This window comes from Neopsephotus bourkii, unplaced genomic scaffold, assembly GCF_033783945.1.
Source record: "Neopsephotus bourkii isolate Nb327-2 ecotype Australia unplaced genomic scaffold, CSIRO-AGI_Nbou_v1 NB_1376, whole genome shotgun sequence".
Taxonomy (NCBI): Eukaryota; Metazoa; Chordata; class Aves; order Psittaciformes; family Psittacidae; genus Neopsephotus; species Neopsephotus bourkii.
The window spans coordinates 2,666,656-2,684,130 of record NW_026901855.1 but is presented as its reverse complement, the minus strand read 5'-3'; the positions used below and the strand labels follow the sequence as shown (position 1 = coordinate 2,684,130).

The window sequence follows — 17,475 nt, the reverse complement described above, 5'->3', positions numbered from 1 at the left end:
GCAATTTCATCACTGGTGTCTATTTGCATGCAGCTCAAGAGATATTTTTGGCTGTGAATTCCAAGTGCCAGATATCCTGTGCAGGCTGTCTTCCACCTGACAGACAGATATAACTCCCCATAAAGATGTGGGGATCACAGCATACGCCCACTTCCTCTGTTGTGCACAGAGCCTGGACTCCCATGCTCTTCAAATGCAAAGGAGCTGCTGGAACTCACCAGAAGGGTAGGAAGTCCTTCTAGAGGTTTGACATTGTAAAGAGATGACCCTAATCATCAGCTCTGCCTCCTTGAGGAGGCTTCCCAGCAGGCAGGAAGGGGTTTTGCCTTGAGGGCACAGATCTAGTGACTGTCTCCTGGCAGCTTTCCTCACCTGCAGGTCAGGTTTGGGTTGTCTGTGTAGCAGTCAGGCTTTCATTTCAAACAGCTGTCTCATTCAAACACACTATATACTTTAAAATAACAAACCGTTGTTCCTGCAGACAGAGCATCATATATCACATCCCAGTCCTCCAAGAAAAGCCCTGTTCTAGGAGCTATGAATCCCAAGTGTAACAGAGAGAAAGGGGGAAGGGACTTCTGAAGATGGAGGAACAGTCTATCAGGGAGCAATAGCTGGGAAGAGATGACAACTTTAGCTAACAAACCCACATAGAGTGCTGAGGCAAAAAATCAAAGGGCAATGCAGTGAGGGACAGGCATCTGAGGGAGTGCAATTCAGCAGTGCAGAACCAGTCGACAAGAAAGGAACAACAAAGAAACTTTTAGCCAAAAGGACAAAGCAGTTTGCTGATTTGGGGGGAAAGAAAATGCCAGTATTTCTCACCCCAATAGGAAACAACCCTTTGTAGCTGCATGCCAGAAAGTGACACGCAAGCAGAATAAAGCCAAATAAAATACCCAAGCAAAGTCAAAGCAGACTCTACCGCCCTGCTGGAAAAAGGACCAAAGGGAGGAGAAAGCCCTTCAAAGTGATCTTGATTGTTCTGTCTTCCTCCCCACCTCATGGCAAAGAATAGTCTGCACCTAGGAGAAGCTCTTGGCTGCTACAGAAAAGGAAGCAGTACCCTGCAGATACCACTTTTTAAATGCCACTGATAGTCTCCCATCTCTCACCTCGTGCAGTTTCCCTACCATACAGAGCTTAGTCACTACTGCCCATTTTTCCCTGTTGACATGGACAGAAAATTGAGCAATTACCCTTGAACTCCTCTCTCTCAGAGTGTCCAGATTGCTACATACACAGCATTAAGCCCCCAATTGCTTCTGGCCAAAAGTGACTCAACTAGGCCTGTCCTTTAGGAATTAAACACTTTTGTGTTGCTTGTGAAGGTTTATTATTCCTCAAGTTTGATGCATTAAATCCTGCTAAAGCAGGTTTCCCACCATGCAGAGGACGTGGGCCCCCCCATGACAAGCTTCAGCTGGACACACATCCACCTAGCAAAGATGTGTTACCTATTTGCTGTGCCTGCATACTAGCACATACTGTGTGCGTACAGAAGGATGGGCACTAAGCTCACAACAGATGCTGTAGGAAACCCCAATATCCATCAACTAGACATTCCAGAGCTGTTTCTGGAGAGACACTGCATTTTTTCAAAACAAGTCTTTCCAGCCTGGAGTTTTAGAGGAGCAAATGGTTCTTTCAGTTGAACCCATGTCTTTGCTTTCCTGTAACTCGAAACTGGCTCCTCTTTGGAATGGTTCTCTTGCCCTTGACTAGCCTTTATGAAGAAGAAATGTGGATTAGAGAAAATGAATTCTGAGCATGACCTGAGCCAACATACCTCAATGCTAGTATTTCAGTGGTTTGTATTGTGCACTATGGATAACTTGCACCTTCTGGGTTTCCCTATGCAACTGTAAGGAATGGCTGAAATTGCAGATAGCTCCATGTAAGCCCCCACTTACAATTTCCTGTATTACTTCAGTCTTTCCACACAGCATGAGAAGTAACTGTCCTTCTCTCCCAAACTCCCCAGAGTCAGATGCCATTTCATCCACAGGGTAAATGGCCAGGAGCTGTGACAGAATTCTACTTTTATTTTTGAAAACATAAGGCATATCAAGCCTGAAAATCTCATTTGGGTGTATAACCTTCCCTCCATTCTCCACATGCCCACCTGGGCTCTTTCTACACCCCATGCTTTTGTAACACTCTCTTTTCTGGACTGCAAATTCTGAGCTGGGGATGTACAAATGATCACAGCTGAGCACATTTCAAATATGCAAGAATAACTTTTTAAGGGCATATAGTTTTGTCCTTCATTCTTCTAGTGAAAAGGTTGGATGGGGGACAAACAATGTTAATGGAATGGTACAGCTCAGCTTTCTAATAGGTTAAAGGAAGGCGATCCAAATGTATTGGTTGACAGCAGCAATCATTACGCAACTGTGCCCGTTCATATTAAGGTGTACAAGCTAACACATTATGCAGCACAAAATAACCGTGACCCATCCTTGGGGATCCATACACCAATGTCTTGATTTTCGTATGCTTAGAATCTGAGCTTTACTGTTACAGTTAAGGACACAAGCTCAAGTGCAGCTCTGTGCGAAGGGGAGGCTGATACAGCTCAACATACTGCACAGCCACAGCATTCTACTCCCTTCCTTCTACACTGCACAGTTATTGTACCATAGAATCATAGAATAGTTAAGGTTGGAAAGGACCTTAAGATCATCTAGCTCCAACCCCCCTGCCATGGGGGTATCTCTCTGCTTATTTATAATAGTAACTTTATTCAGGTTCTGGAGCATATTTATATGTCACTCTTCTTCACTGCAATTGCTGAACACACATGGAAAACTCCTCTCCCAGAACAGCTTGCTTAATGTCCCCACAGAAACAGGATGACAAGCATGCAATGCACTGATTCATTTAGAGATTTTCTATATGCAAATTAGATCCACAACCCAGTGTATGTGACTGTACCAGAAACTGCCTGGGTAGGAATCATGATCAGATTAGTGCAATCTTTCTTCTACCACAGAGGTTTAATCCAAAACTGAATTCTGGTTTGCAACAATCTGAATTCAACTGTTAACCTTGGGTTAGGCACAGATAAGTAAGTGAAGCTTATTAGGACTTGCCATGTCTACATACCACATTCCGTATCAATTCTATTCTGTACTTATTACCCAAGGTCTTGGAGCGCTAAAAGTCACATGCTGCAAACACGTGGCAAGCATTTTTATGCCTGGTTAGCAAAGACAGTTATTATACTCTGAATACAAGACCAAGGTTCAACAAGAAGGACAGCACGTATGCAAACAAAGAGCTGTTCAGAACAGACTATTAGGCTCAGTGACATACACTGAAATTTAAGAAGCCCAAGAAACTTCCCAAGGGAAAAATTAAATCTATTCTGAAGATGCCAATGCTATAAAGGTGCCAATTCTGGCAGTCATATGGTCATATGTCGCAATGCTTAATCTGTCTAGAAGACCCAAATAATGGGTCTTCGTTTAATCTCATTAACCATACTGATGTCTAATCCTTTGTGACTCCTGTTAATTCTTCTTATGCTTGATGATATTTCACAGATGCAACTTTTTATATTAGCCCTTGAAAGCTGAGGTAGCTCCTAGAGATGTTAATGAAATTCTAGGCTCCCTACAGTTCTCTAGTGCTTGTCTTGAAATCCATACTGTGGATTTTTCCCAAGATTTCTCCTGGGTCATCCAGTTCAAGAAGAGCAGGTGATATACACTATGAAGAAAACTAGTGCTAAATCAGGAGCCCAGTAGATTTCACAGCAGCCTATACAGACAGGGATCTGATGGGATTACCCACCAGTGCCTATGTTTAGCTTATGATCTATGATCTTAGATCTTAGGTTACGGCAAGAGGATTTTTTAAATTAAGAATTCCCTCATGACAGAGACCCCAGGAGAGTGGTGCAGGCACTCGTCCTGATGGGAACAAGACAAGAATGTTACCATAAAACCATAAGAGAGACTTTAATTAGAGCGTGCTATCACCTAAACTAGGAGACAGCAGTGATTTCTTCCCTGTTCTTAACCTTTTCTTGCTCTTTTAGTTCTCTTTTTGCCTCAGTCCACTATTCTCCACGCAGGGGTAATCACAAAGAAAAGTATGTCCTTGACACTTTCTTTCTTCCCAAAGGTGCTTTATCATTCTATGTTAACAAAGAGCCAGAGTTAGACTACAGGTTCACTCCTCATCCTCCTCTCAATCCCCTTTGCTCTCTCCCTCATTCAGCAGCTGGGGAGACAAGCAGCTCCTGCATTTGCTTACCCCCAGGGCAGTTCATTTCCTTGCAATTTCCTGCAAGATGCCTTTGCTCACTTTACTGGAAAACAGATATGCATGCAGGCAGTTCTTGCAGTAGTTGATACCTTACCTCCTCCATCATCTGATGCCTCCAGGCTCTGCTGTCTGAGACGATGGCTGCAGCAAAACACAAGGAAGAATGAATTTCAATTGCAAGTCCAGAAAAACATCTTGTTGTGTCCCCTTCCTCCCCACAACCTCATGGCCTGTTAAGAGGAGAGTCCCCAGGTACATTTAGCCTGCAGACTGACCTTCCTCCATACCCCTCAGTTTAGAGTGCTTAAGCAAGATGCTTTGCACGTGGGACAAACTCCTAGGCTGCACACAGTAGGGCCTGGGGTGCATCTGGGAGGGAGGTGGATGTTTTCTACTTTTCCTTCTTTCTCTCATATGGGAGTGACAGAGCTAACACCTACTCCCTGTCTACGGAACTATAGAATGAAAAACCTTGCCCCACTGAAGGACACATGACATAAGTTCATGTCCGGCACTACACCCTTTCCAAGTTCCAGATCTTGGTGTCGCATGTCCCTTCTTCATGAGATCAGATTAAAAGATGTGGAACAAGTATCAGCAATAATAGGAACTTACTCTTCTACTTCTTCTGAATGTTTTCTTCCTGACCTGCAAGATAAGGAAAGGCTTATGCTTATAAAAGGCTAGAGAGAATTTTAAAACTGCACCTTTCTCTATATCACTGTTATTATGTAAAACAGTCCCTGCACCAGGTCTGATATAACACACCACAATTTGAGGAGTTCTGAGTGACCATTAAACCAGTGATTCAAAAGTCTCCGAGTTCATCAGACTGAAGTAGAACCATTTGGGTCCAAAAAGACAGCCTTGCCCAGATACAGCAAGAGCCATATTCCCTTTTTTTTTTAGTTTCTCAGATACTTTTTCATCCACTCTGCCATTAGCCATAGGTAAAAGTTGCCTTACCTGGGTAGACAGGTCGGCACATCAAGGAGTGAAGAGTCTGCTATGCTTTGTCTACCTACCCCAAAGAGATCAACAGTTCCTCCCTCTGGTCACACGTGAGAATTATCTGGCTGCCTTTGTAGGTTAGGAGCCCCACCTGAGCTGGCCAAGTTCAGGTCAGATATGCAGTCACTGCAGTAAATCAGGGTTGATCTGGCTGAGTTAACAGGAGTTAATAATGCAGGGGGGATGCACTGGCAAATGGCAGCTCCTTTGCTCTCCACCCCAGCAAACCCTGAAGTAATTCAGTCCCGATTAGGGACGCTTGTTCAATATTCAAAATGTAAAACATGGAGGTTGCTGAACCAGCACTTTGAAAAGTTAATTAAATGCCAGGTTTCTTTTTAGCAGCTACTCCATCACTCGCTGATTGCTTTGGCCATTTTGCAGAGTGAAGTTTCATCCCTATACACTGGGAATAAATATTCTCCCCTCCCTTTAAGTCAGAGTGCCATGACAAAGAATACATGGGGCTCTCCCCTACCACATGCACTGTCCCAGGACACACCAAGATAATAAGAGAAGTTGCTTCACTGCCTTGCATTGCTCCTTTCAAAGCACTTTCAAGAGATGGTACAGGCCTCTCCTCATCTGCTCTCTGTTCTAGTGTTATGGTCCTCATCTAGCTCTCCTGTGAATAATCTACTCTTCTAAGAGCAACAAGCCGAGCACAGAGAATGTCTAGCTATGAAAAGAAGCCTTGTCTACACTGCTTTCCCTGGAGCTTGCAGTCTGTGAGAAGATAAAAATTACCTTGAAACAGTGATGTAAGCCCAATAATATCCTCTGCTACAATCAGAACTGCAGCTGTGTAGGTGACATCTGTATCTAGGCTTTCAGCTGTATCTGCACCCTTCTGTTCACCAGAAGAAACAGAAGAGCAATGGAGCTGGGGAATTTAGGGAACAGCTCTTCGAATGAGGTGCAACTGTCCAGCTCCATCCTTCTCCCCAATGTTAGTGCAAAGCACGTTTTGTGAACCCCTTGATACTATGGAGAAAGAAAGGGATGGTTTTAGAGAGCCTACCACCAGCTGTCACCAGAGTTCAGAATCTGAGAAGACAGAGATGGAAAGATGATGCAAGATTTATCCTATTTTACTCCTCCCTTCTGCCTTCACAGAACTGCTTCCCACACCTGTCTTCAGAGCCTTGCCCTCACTGAGCCCAAACATCCCAAATGGTGGTTTTGCAGAGCCTTGCACAGTGAGATGATTTCCTGGAGGTTCCATCTAACCTTTTCTTAGCTTGTTTCCATTACTTTTGATAATTGTCTATCCCCAAATAACACTCTGTTCCTCAGACCTCACGCTCCTCACATCCCTGCTCATCTCCTGTCCCGAGGCATGAGTGAAACACTCCACATGTTTCTACTTCCCAGGAGAGGGAAGGTCACTCCTGCTATCCCTGTAATTTGTTTCTTTTTTCTGAGCTTCTTGTCATGACAGATATCCAGGTGGCCCACAGGGAAGGCAGTCATGTGTTAGTCCTAGAGGCAGAGACTACTTCTCTTGTGTTCTGACACGTAAGCTTTCCCAACTTTGCCTCGTTAGGTTAGGAAAGGAAATTATGAAATAACTGCACTATATGGAAAAAAAGAGTAATTTGGGGAACAAATTCATAAACCAGAGGGTAGAATAGTACTGACCCCTCTAAACCCAGAACCCTGGTGTTAGGATGCTCTCCTATCAAACAAGAGAGTTCCCTCCTCTCTCTAGGGCAAGCTAAAGCCCCACGGTCAGCCTTGACAGGAGAACACCCTACTCCCTATGCCACAGGGTCCAAAGGTGGCAGTGGGTGATGGAAGACTCTCATGCTGACAGTGCTGTGGTTTATACAGAGCATTTAAACGCCAGCAGCACTGGAGCAAGAGCAAGAAATTACTGTTCTGTTTCAGTGAGACATCTGCTTCCAGTCACCTGTACTAGGTATGTTTGTTAATATACAGAATCATAGAATAGTTAGGGTTGGAAAGGACCTTAAGACCATCTAGTTCCAACCCCCCTGCCATGGGCAGGGACACCTCACACTAAACCATGTCACTTCAGCAAAGCATTTGACACAGTCTCCCACAGCATCCTCACAGCTAAATTGAGGAAGTGTGGTCTGGATGATCGGGTAGTGAGGTGGACTGTGAACTGGCTGAAGGAGAGAAGCCAGAGAGTTGTAGTCTATGGGGCGGAACCTAGTTGGAGGCCTGTATCTAGTGGAGTGCCTCAAGGGTCGGTACTGGGACCAGTATTATTTAATATATTCATCAATGATTTAGATGAGGGAATTGAGTGTACTATCAGCAAGTTTGCTGATGACACTAAGCTGGGAGGGGTGGCCGACACACCAGAAGGCTGTGCTGCCATCCAGAGGGACCTGGACAGGCTGGAGAGCTGGGCGGGGAATAACTTGATGAAATATAACAAGGGAAAGTGTAGAGTCCTGCATCTGGGCAGGAACAACCCCAGGTTCCAGTATAGATTGGGGAACGACCTGTTAGAGAGCAGTGTAGGGGAGAGGGACCTGGGGGTCCTGGTGGACGACAGGGTGACCATGAGCCGACACTGTGCCCTTGTGGCCAAGAAGGCCAATGGCATCCTGGGTTGTATTAGAAGGGGGGTGGTTAGTAGGTCGAGAGAGGTTCTCCTTCCCCTCTACTCGGCCCTGGTGAGACCTCATCTGGAATATTGTGTCCAGTTCTGGGCTCCTCAGTTCAAGAAGGACAGGGACCTGCTGGAGAGAGTCCAGCGCAGGGCAACTAAGATGATTAAGGGAGTGGAGCATCTCCCTTATGAGGAAAGACTGAGGGAGCTGGGTCTCTATAGTTTGGAGAAGAGGAGATTGAGGGGTGATCTTATTAGTGTATATAAATATATAAAGGGGGAGTGTCACGAGGATGGAGCCAGGCTCTTCTCAGTGGCAAACAATGATAAGACAAGGGGCAATGGGTACAAACTGGAACACAAGAGGTTCCACTTAAACTTGAGAAGAAACTTCTTCTCAGTGAGGGTGACAGAACACTGGAACAGGCTGCCCAGGGAGGTTGTGGAGTCTCCTTCTCTGGAGACATTCAAAACCCGCCTGGACACGTTCCTGTGTAACCTTATCTAGGTGTTCCTGCTCTGGCAGGGGGATTGGACTAGATGATCTTTTGAGGTCCCTTCCAATCTCTAGCATATTGTGATACTGTGATACCCAAGGCTCTGTCCAACCTGGCCTTGAACACCGCCACGGATGGAGCATTCAGAGCTTCCTTGGGCAACCCATTCCAGTGCCTCACCACCCTCACAGTAAAGAATTTCTTCCTTATATCCAATCTAAACTTCCCTGTTAAAGTTTTAACCCATTACCCGATTTCCTACCACTACAGTCCCTAATGAAGAGTCCCTCCCAGCATCCCTATAGGCCCCCTTCAGATACTGGAAGGCTGCTATGAGGTCTCCACGCAGCCTTCTCCAAGCTGAACAGCCCCAACTTTCTCAGCCTGTCTTCATACGGGAGGTGCTCCAGTCCCCTGATCATCCTTGTGGCCCTCCTCTGGACTTGTTCCAACAGTTCCATGTCCTTTTTATGTTGAGAACACCAGAACTGCACACAATACTCCAAGTGAGGTCTCATGAGAGCAGAGTAGAGGGGCAGGATCACCTCCTTTGACCTGCTGGTCATGCTCCTTTTGATGCAGCCCAGGATACTGTTGGGCTTTCCGGGCTGCGAGCGCACACTGAAGCCGGCTCATGTTAATTTTGATTTAGAGTAGCATTATTTGATGAAACTGGTATTTCAAACCAGTTGATAAGCTCACAGGTAGAGAACTTTCCTGTAAATATAGCATGAGACTTCCAGAGTTCAGGAAGGAATTGCATGTTTTACACTCTCTGTGACCTTAATGATCGAGCTAATAGGTAAAGAAGATACCAATTGCCCTACTATTTCCTTTCTTCTTTTATAAGGCTTCCTTTCATTTTGTTTGATGGCAAATTACTTTCTCATTCTTTGTTTCATACTGGGAAAAAAATAATCACAAAATATTTTTGTTTGTTCCTGACTAATCTTTTGCTTTTTTGGCCCAATTGCATTACCTACATTTATTTTAAAAAGTGGCCTTGAGAGAAAAGACAAGCTTTGCCGTATGTCCTAAGGTTAAAAATCTTCAAGGCACTAGGGAAGTCTGCAAAAGATGTCCTACCTCCAACCCTGTCCATTCCATAATATTCTATCAGTGTATCTATAAATCCTATACACAGAGATACTATTCCTGCAGAACCAGTCACCTGTTTGTCTCTGCTCTCCAGGTGCTAAGGGAAGCCCTGCAGGCATTCCTCATGAAGTTACAGCATTGCTTTAAGTATCCCAGAGTACTGTTTCCCCAGAACAGTCTTGTCTCAGCTTACCAATGCCAATGGCAACATGTTGAGACCAACATTTCAACTTTCAGGAATATCAGGCCTGGGTACACAGCACCCTTTTCACTCACCACTTGGGCACAGCTTTTTAGTGGTGAGTGAAGGCAGGCTTGGAAAAAAACAGACCGTAAACTCAAGCCAGCATAAACAGATCTCCTTATCTTTTCTTATGTTCTCAGCGACAAGAAGTGCACTGTCCCAGCTTGTCTGCTCCAGCAGGGCAGCAACAAGTGCCTATAAAATGAGCAGTTATGTATGACCTATAGATAAAGCCACTCCAGTAAGGGCAAACAAAACAATTCTGGGAGCAGAGCTCAGAAATGTATTCAATCTGATGTATTATACATCAGCCACCCCCGATTTTTGTGAGACAGTGATACCTCTGTTTCTTTTATTTCCTCTGATAAGCCCATGCATCTGGAAGGCCAAAGAATATGGACTGGCCCCATCACCTGGACAGCTCCATTTGAATTCTGTTTCACTGCAAGGCTGTCTGTGCTCTCAAACATAACCAAAATCCCAAAATATTCCGTCTGGCTTTGGACGGCTGCTGACCCCTATTTCAGGATGTTGAATAGATGAGAAACTGGGCAGAAGACCATAACAGACCCCATGCAACCCCATGTTTTGTAACTCCTAGTACAGAATACCTATTTCTCTCCTACCTGTGTCCCCTGAGGCAGAGGATATAGATCTGATCTCACTCCGTTCTGGACAGCAGGAATCCTCTCTCCACATTGAGAAGGGGTTAAACCTCAAACCCAAGGCTTTGCACCCCCCCCCCATCCCCATCCCTAATGCACAGCTGAGCTGTCTTGGAGCTGCCTGCAACTTCTAAGCTGAAGGGTGAAAGGCAGATCTAATGTAGACATCATCTCTGTTAAACTGTTTCTTTCTCATTTAATGGACTACCACGGAGATCTAAATGGAGATAAAGTAGCAGGGCTCAGAGAACAGCCAGGATGCTGTCTTTATGCAGCATGACAATGTGCAGTGGTTAATTAGACACCGTTAACCTATTTTAGCAGGGGACATAACTGGGATGAATGGGGGGGAATGTCCTTGAAATCTTTTAATGTCCAGAGCTCATGAGTGCTTTAGACACACTTGAATCGTGCACGGAGCCACAGCCGGGTGCCAGAAGGCCAGTGCGCAAGAGGTTCTCTCCTGCACACCCAGGGAGGTGTGACGGCGGCCAGCTAGGGGTAAAGGCGGCAGCTATGGGGGCTTAAGAGGAACACTGAGGCGGCCGGACAGGCGTGCCCGGGCTAGCGCGGCGGGGAGGCAGCCGAGGCCGAGAGTGGGCTGGGAGCTAGGGCAGCCCCTCGCCAGGCCCGGCTGCCCCTGCCCGGACGGGCAGCGCTGCGCTGGTGCCGCTTCGTTCTCACCGGCCCTTCCGCCCCGCCACCGCGGGGGCCGCTGCCGCCGAGCCAGCGCTGCTCGGGGCCCCGTCACGGCTGACGCCGACGCATTACCGGGCAGCGGCCGCCCTCTGCCGGGCCCCGGCGGCGTGGCGCCAAGCCCGGGCTCCCCGCGGAGGCTGCGGTGCTCGGGGCCCCGGGCGGCTGCCGAGGCTGGAAGAAGCCGAGCGCTGAAGCGGCTACGTGACTTCGTAAGCGGTCACACGTGCGAGCGGCGGGGGGTGCGGGCTGCCCCCGGGACTGTGGGACGCACCGCGGGAGCCGCACGTCGAGATCCGAGGGAGTTTTCGGTACCTCACAGTACCGGGGAAAGATTTCATCGGCCTGCGTGTTACCGCATTTCCTGGCATGTCTCAACCGCTTCTCTTTATGAATCACGTGGAACCAGAGCTGCCTCAAGCGGCCCCCCTGCTAAATGAATTAAATGGAAAAAAGGGGAACGTCCTGATGCACAGAGATACATTTTGTCTTGAGGGCGCGGGGCAATCAAATGGAGATGGGTCACTGGCCAGCATTCTGCCTCTGCACTTCCATCCAAAACCACACCCACCTCAGTGCCCAACAATGCACTCAGCCCACAGAGAGGCATGAAGCCTTTTGCCTCCAGGGTGTAGACTGTGATTCAGGTCTAGGCCTGAAGGAGAATGGGGGAAAAAAAGATTAAAAAGGACACTGTAGTCTCTTGCTCAAGTATTTTTTTAGTGCCCATCACCACAGTGAGTGGGTGGTGAGCTACGAGTCACATCTTGTTCAACAGCGTAAGACACAACTAAGTTACACATCCAGTGTGATGCACAAGTGCTAACTGAGCAGTTCTCCGAGCTCTCCAAATGCGGGTCATGGTCACTGCTTGTTTGCAGAGGCACAGGGCGAGAAAAACATCCGTCAAAGCTGTATGTAAAACAGAACTGTAGCCCATGCTGGAAAGCACTACCACAAGGTCTTCTTCTCAGCTATTCCACTGCCACCTTCCCTGGGGCTGCAATCAGTTGTTTCATTTTCCACCCCCTCTCCCTGCACTGTGGCAGCCTGGAAAAACCAGATTTGCTTTGATTAAATCGGGATGTTCAATCTTCACATCTCCTAAAACGAGGGCAAGTTTTGCCACTGATTTCAGCAGAGCAAGGACTACTATAAACCTTTATTTCTGCCACAGGATGTCCCCTCACACTCACCCACTTCCCAAACCTGGGGCACACAGCTTTCTGTATCTCCACAACAGTTTTGGCCAGACACACACTTTTTTAAACTAATGGTCCCACCACATGCTTTCTGCCCCTCACAGAATCCCTGGGCTGCGTGGACCACATGTTGAACACACTGCCCAGGAACGTGGCACTGGAGCGAGCAGGATGCAGTGATGAGCAAGCATGCTCTGAGGGAAGGGATCAGAGAGACACCGTGCTAGCTGGCTCCAGCTAAACTGGGCTTGTGAGGCACCAATCAGTCTCTAGCAGAAGTGTTGTTTCTCCTCATGTCCTAATACATGGGCTTGCTTAACAGAAACAACAAAGGAGGAAAGCTCTGGCAAGCAAGACTTCAGGAACTGGCACAAAAGAACAAGCTGACAGAGTTCACAGGGTCACTGAACCTCAGCCTACTCACTGCATCATCCCGAGCCAGATGTTCCCAGGGTTCCCCCACTCGCTCACTGGCAGACAGCTGACCAGCAGAGCTGCTCAGAGCTCCCACTGAGCAACAGAAAAAACAACACCACTCAATACAAATTCCTGCTGTGTGGGAAAACAGCACTGCAGTTTCCAGAGGTATCCACCACACATCTTCGGTCCCTGAGAACAGGGGCTCCTAACCATGCAATCATGTCTTCAGTCTCCAGTAAGCACCAGGGCCAACTCTCACACCAAATGGCTGTTGAGATTACAGAAGCATTTCAGTTTCCATTTAAAGGGAAAAGCACACTTCTCTGATCCTCATGGTTATGTGGAAGAACTGACTGCTGAAGGAGACAGACCTAGAGGGCACAGGAAAAGTATCTAAGGTTGGTTGTTTTTTTCCAATCCCACAACAGAGGCCGGGGGATGAAGGGATTGATAGTAACACTGAAGGACTTGGGGGTGCTGAAAGACTGCACATGAGCCAACAGTGTGCACTCACAGCCCAGAGGGCCAGCCATATCCTCAGCTGCATTCAAAGGAGCGTGGCCAGCAGGTTGAGGAAGGTGATTCTGCCCCTCTGCTCCAGTCAGACCCCACCTGGAGTACAGCATCCAGATCTGGAGTCTTCAGAACAGGAAAGACATGGACCTGTTGGAGCTGCTCCAGAGGAGGGCCACAAAAATGATCAGAGGGATGGAGCACCTCTCCTTTGAGGAGAGGCTGAGAGTTGGGATTGTTCACAGCCTGGAGAAGAGAAGACTCTGGGGAGACCTTATTGTGGCCTTTCAGTACTTAGAAAGGGCCTATAAGAAAGATGGGGACAGACTTTTTAGCAGGGTTAAAAAGAGGGGAGATTCAGGCTGGACATGAAGAAGAAATTCTTTATAGTGAGGGTAATACAATACTGGAACAGGTTGCTTGTGGAGACATTGAATGGAGACATTCATGGCCAGGCTGTGGTTCTGAGCAACCTGATCCAGTTGAAGATGACCCTACTCATTGCAGGGAGGTGGGACTAGGTGACCTTTGAAGGTCACTTCCAACCCAAACTATTCCATGGTTCTATGATAACAGAGAACAAACTCATGATCCTGAAGTACCAGGCCAAAGACCTTTTACCTGTGGTTGGCCTCACTGAAAACATTTAAATGAAAAACACTAGAAAGAACTAGGTGTCTCTAACTGAATAGCACCTTGTGCTGCCATCTGAGAGCTTCTGAAAGAAGGTATTTTAAGAACCTGGATTAAGGACTTCACAATAGTAGAGGGGTTATATGAGAAGGGGGACTGGGGGATGGGGAAATAGGGCCAAGCAAGTAGATCAGGTCATCTTAGGTCTCTTTCCACAGGTAAACTGCATTAAGCTAGACTTCACAGCCAATTTAGAGGTGACCTACAAAGGCCAGACAAGTTTTTAGCTGTGGCTTTGACAGATACAAAAGGGTTGCAAAGTTGCATGCGTTCTTCAAGAGGCTTTTTCTTTTTTAAATAAGAAATATTTGGGACAGCAAGGATCATATCCCCTGAATTTGCTGGTAAATTCCTTGGAGATGCAGAGAACTAAGGAACAAAGATTTTTTTTTTTTTCTCCATCATAAAAATCAAATAGACTTTACCCCATGCACAATCTGCCACCTCAGCAGCTTACATGGACTGTTACCAAAAATGTCACGCTCCTGTTCCATTTTTGTCATGCAGGCTTCATTTTCTAGTAGAGCAAGAGGCTACAGCCCTACCAGCTCTTCTGTTGCTGAGTCTTTCAGGAAAAAGAAATCAAAGAAAACTCCAGCAGCAGAGAATAAATAAACAAAAATCTAGCATTAAAAAAAAAAGCAAGAAAGGAAAAAGGAAGAACCAAAAAAAAAAGGCAAGAAAAAAAGCAGAAACCCCAACGCTTACCAGGCTCCTCTGGGCACTGCACAGACACTGGAATGGACACAACTCTAGCATTTTCCCTTTGCAGGAAACCCTGCAAGTCACAGTAAGCAGGATTAAAAGGAAAAAAATCCCCCATCACAGCCATGGTACTGTGGGATTCTCAGGTGACTCTTCTGTCTTTTAGGGACTTTCCTTCTCCTGCCAGTTACCTTTACTGAGTCTAAAGAGAAACAGCAAGGAGAGCTCACCCCAGCAATGACATGGAGGGACAAGAGTCTGTTAGCATTCCTGGAACATCCAGCCTATTAAATCAAAAAAAAAAAAAAAGGAAAAAAGAAAAGGTGGGGGGAGAGAGAGGAAAAATCCACCCTGGGCCTGCACATTGCAGCTCACCACCATCTTGATGTCCTTGATGCGTGCCGATAGCATGGAGGCGGCTGGCACCAGATCAGCCCAAGAGAAGGAATGAGAGGCCAACGGAGATTTATGTGAGGAGAGTGAGATGGACAAGGTAAAATTGTCAGGAGGAGTTGTTAGAAAGTAAAATATATTGTGACAATTCCACTCCTGCCGTTCATCAATAAACTGACAGATCATTTAGTGTCAATTAGGAGTGATAGATGGACAAGTCCCCATGATCCTGGGCCAAAATTAATGGCTGGGAGGGAGAGGGTGATTGAAAATGACGGCTGACATTGAGAGGAAAGTCCTGAAGGTCCCCAAGGGGCCATTACTTGCCTCATTCCCTTGCAGATCAATGCAGGGACAAACCCAAAAACAGACACTTCAAGACAAAACTTAATCAGACTTCCTTTTCTTTCTTCTCCATCTAAGTTGTGCCCCTCACTGCAGCCTTGATCCTTTGTGCCTATGCTCTTCCCATTACTAAGGACATCCCCATAGATGTCCTCAGTGAGGCTGCCGTCTTCCCTACAGTGAGGAGCCTGGCTCTGCCCCTAACATGGCAGTGTCACGGGGAAGCCCAGCCTGAGATTTACCTCAACACTGGGAGTAGAGGACAGAAACAATGACAAAAGCTTCCTCTACCATGTCAGACAGAGAAACTTGTGAGCACTTTACTACTCCCGCTTGCAAAACAGGGATGGCTAGAGGTTCTATAAACCAGGCACTCTCAAGGGTCATTTCATATAACTACAACACAGGATAGTTTAAACCCATATTTTTGAAACAGGAGGTTTTTAACTTTACTTACCTCTAGAGACCTTGAATCATAAAACTGCTTAATCTCTTAAATAACTTTCCTCCATCTCGAGGGTGCAGTCTCACCATTGCCCACCCTCCAGAGCCCTAAATGATACCTACATGGAGACTGGGTTACCCTGCTCTAAAGGTCACCCCAACCACATCCACTTCCTTCCTACAGGCCCGTAATATTTGCATTCTTGTTAAATGCATTCCTGAATACCATACCACCACTTCTGTCCCAAAATCTTCAGCATGGTCATTTTTCTAAGTAAGTCTTGATTATAATTGATTCAGAGAAAACTCCAGGAACACGGAGTTTTGAACTCCCTTATCTCATTACCACTCTGTATGACCTACCAGTCAGAAAGAAGAAATTTCAGTTGTAGCTGGAGCACTTGTTGCTAAACTGCCACAATCCCTGCAGAGAAAGGAGATACACATGCAAGCACTGGAAGGGATTTCCTACTGAAAGCCGTATTTGCATTTGCTTGTAGGGCCACCTGAAATAAGCCGCATTTATTCCACACCAATCCTAGTTGCTGCCTGCAGAACTGTATGAATTTTAAGGGGCTGATTGCAAGACCAAGGGGTAAAGGACCCAAGTGAACTGGAAGTGTCCTGAGAAGCAAAGAAGTAAAGATACTAATAGGGAAGAAAATGGCAGTAATTCTATAGAGGAAGTCAGATAGATAAGATCAGCAGAGGCTGGAATTTAATGGATTCTGGAAGTACCTCTCCTTTGTCAAATCCTTACCAGTAGGCAAAACTTTTTCCTTTCCTTTTCCCACTGGCAGGTGCTTTGTATTTCTTCTTTCTGACACATGAGATAACCTGACAATAAACCTCTGCTTTGCTTGTCACAAGTGTCAAAACTGATGACATTAAGCACATCAGCAGAGCGTTCAGAATGGCACTTGGGCTCCATCCAGTGGTTAGAGAATTGCTTCTGTAGCAAACCCAGATGTAATTACTATTATTTATATAATCTCATCAGGGTACCAGGCCCCAAGTGGCTGTCTAGGTTCTTGGCTGGTCCCCTTTCCTCTAATACTGGGGCTGGAATATTGCTGGGACTACCTCTTCTCATAGAGACTGATTCTCCTCTTTGAATACAAATTTAAACAAATACAGTAGACCCTGGTGCAGAGGGCCCCACCAGTAAGGGAAAACGACTTCTGTCACTATTTTGCACCATTTATTTGCTGACTGCAGAGGACCAGTCTGAGGGTTTGCTCAGACACTTCCTGCAGTCCTCTTCATTATCCAGATTTACAAAATGGGACTCCTAGCAATGACAGCTATTCTACAGAGGTACCAGAAGAGCAAAGTAATCTTTCCATGCTCAACTTCTGAAAACTTACCACTAAAGGCAGCATTTTACTAATTTTCTGGAATTTAAATACCTGACACTTGCAAATGCTATGGGAACTCATGATAAAACAGTGCATCTTACTTGCACACCATCTGTGAGATTTAATTTCAAAACTAACTGCAGGTTGGAAAAGTTTAAGGGCACTTCTCCTCTTCCTGTCTTGCAACAGTCTGAGACAGCAGTAGTCTGACAGAAGGAACCAGCAAGACGGTGAGAGTATTTGCAGGATCACCTAGGTATGACAAGAGCTGGGCAGGGAAGGGACTAAGAAGGAGCAGCAAAGATTGAAAAACAGAAAAACAAGTTGCA

The 17,475-nt window shown here is 46.2% G+C and overlaps 2 protein-coding genes across 4 annotated transcripts in view; one reads left to right on the top strand and one right to left on the bottom strand.

The window, feature by feature from the left end:
- Nucleotides 1-17,475, top strand: part of ACYP1 (acylphosphatase 1) — a 428,968-nt gene that overhangs the window by 21,816 nt on the left and 389,677 nt on the right. The window lies entirely within an intron of this gene.
- The window catches only part of IFT43 (intraflagellar transport 43), a 47,875-nt gene that overhangs the window by 11,115 nt on the left and 19,285 nt on the right, over nucleotides 1-17,475 (bottom strand). For 2 of the 3 annotated variants that reach the window (XM_061367450.1, XM_061367451.1), the window contains 2 exons: nucleotides 4,891-4,923; nucleotides 4,370-4,416 (listed from right to left, as the gene is read on the bottom strand). In XM_061367450.1, coding sequence (XP_061223434.1) covers nucleotides 4,370-4,416; nucleotides 4,891-4,923 — 80 coding nt within the window. The remainder of the gene's footprint in view (nucleotides 1-4,369; nucleotides 4,417-4,890; nucleotides 4,924-17,475) is intronic. The other variant, XM_061367452.1, reaches the window with a different exon arrangement.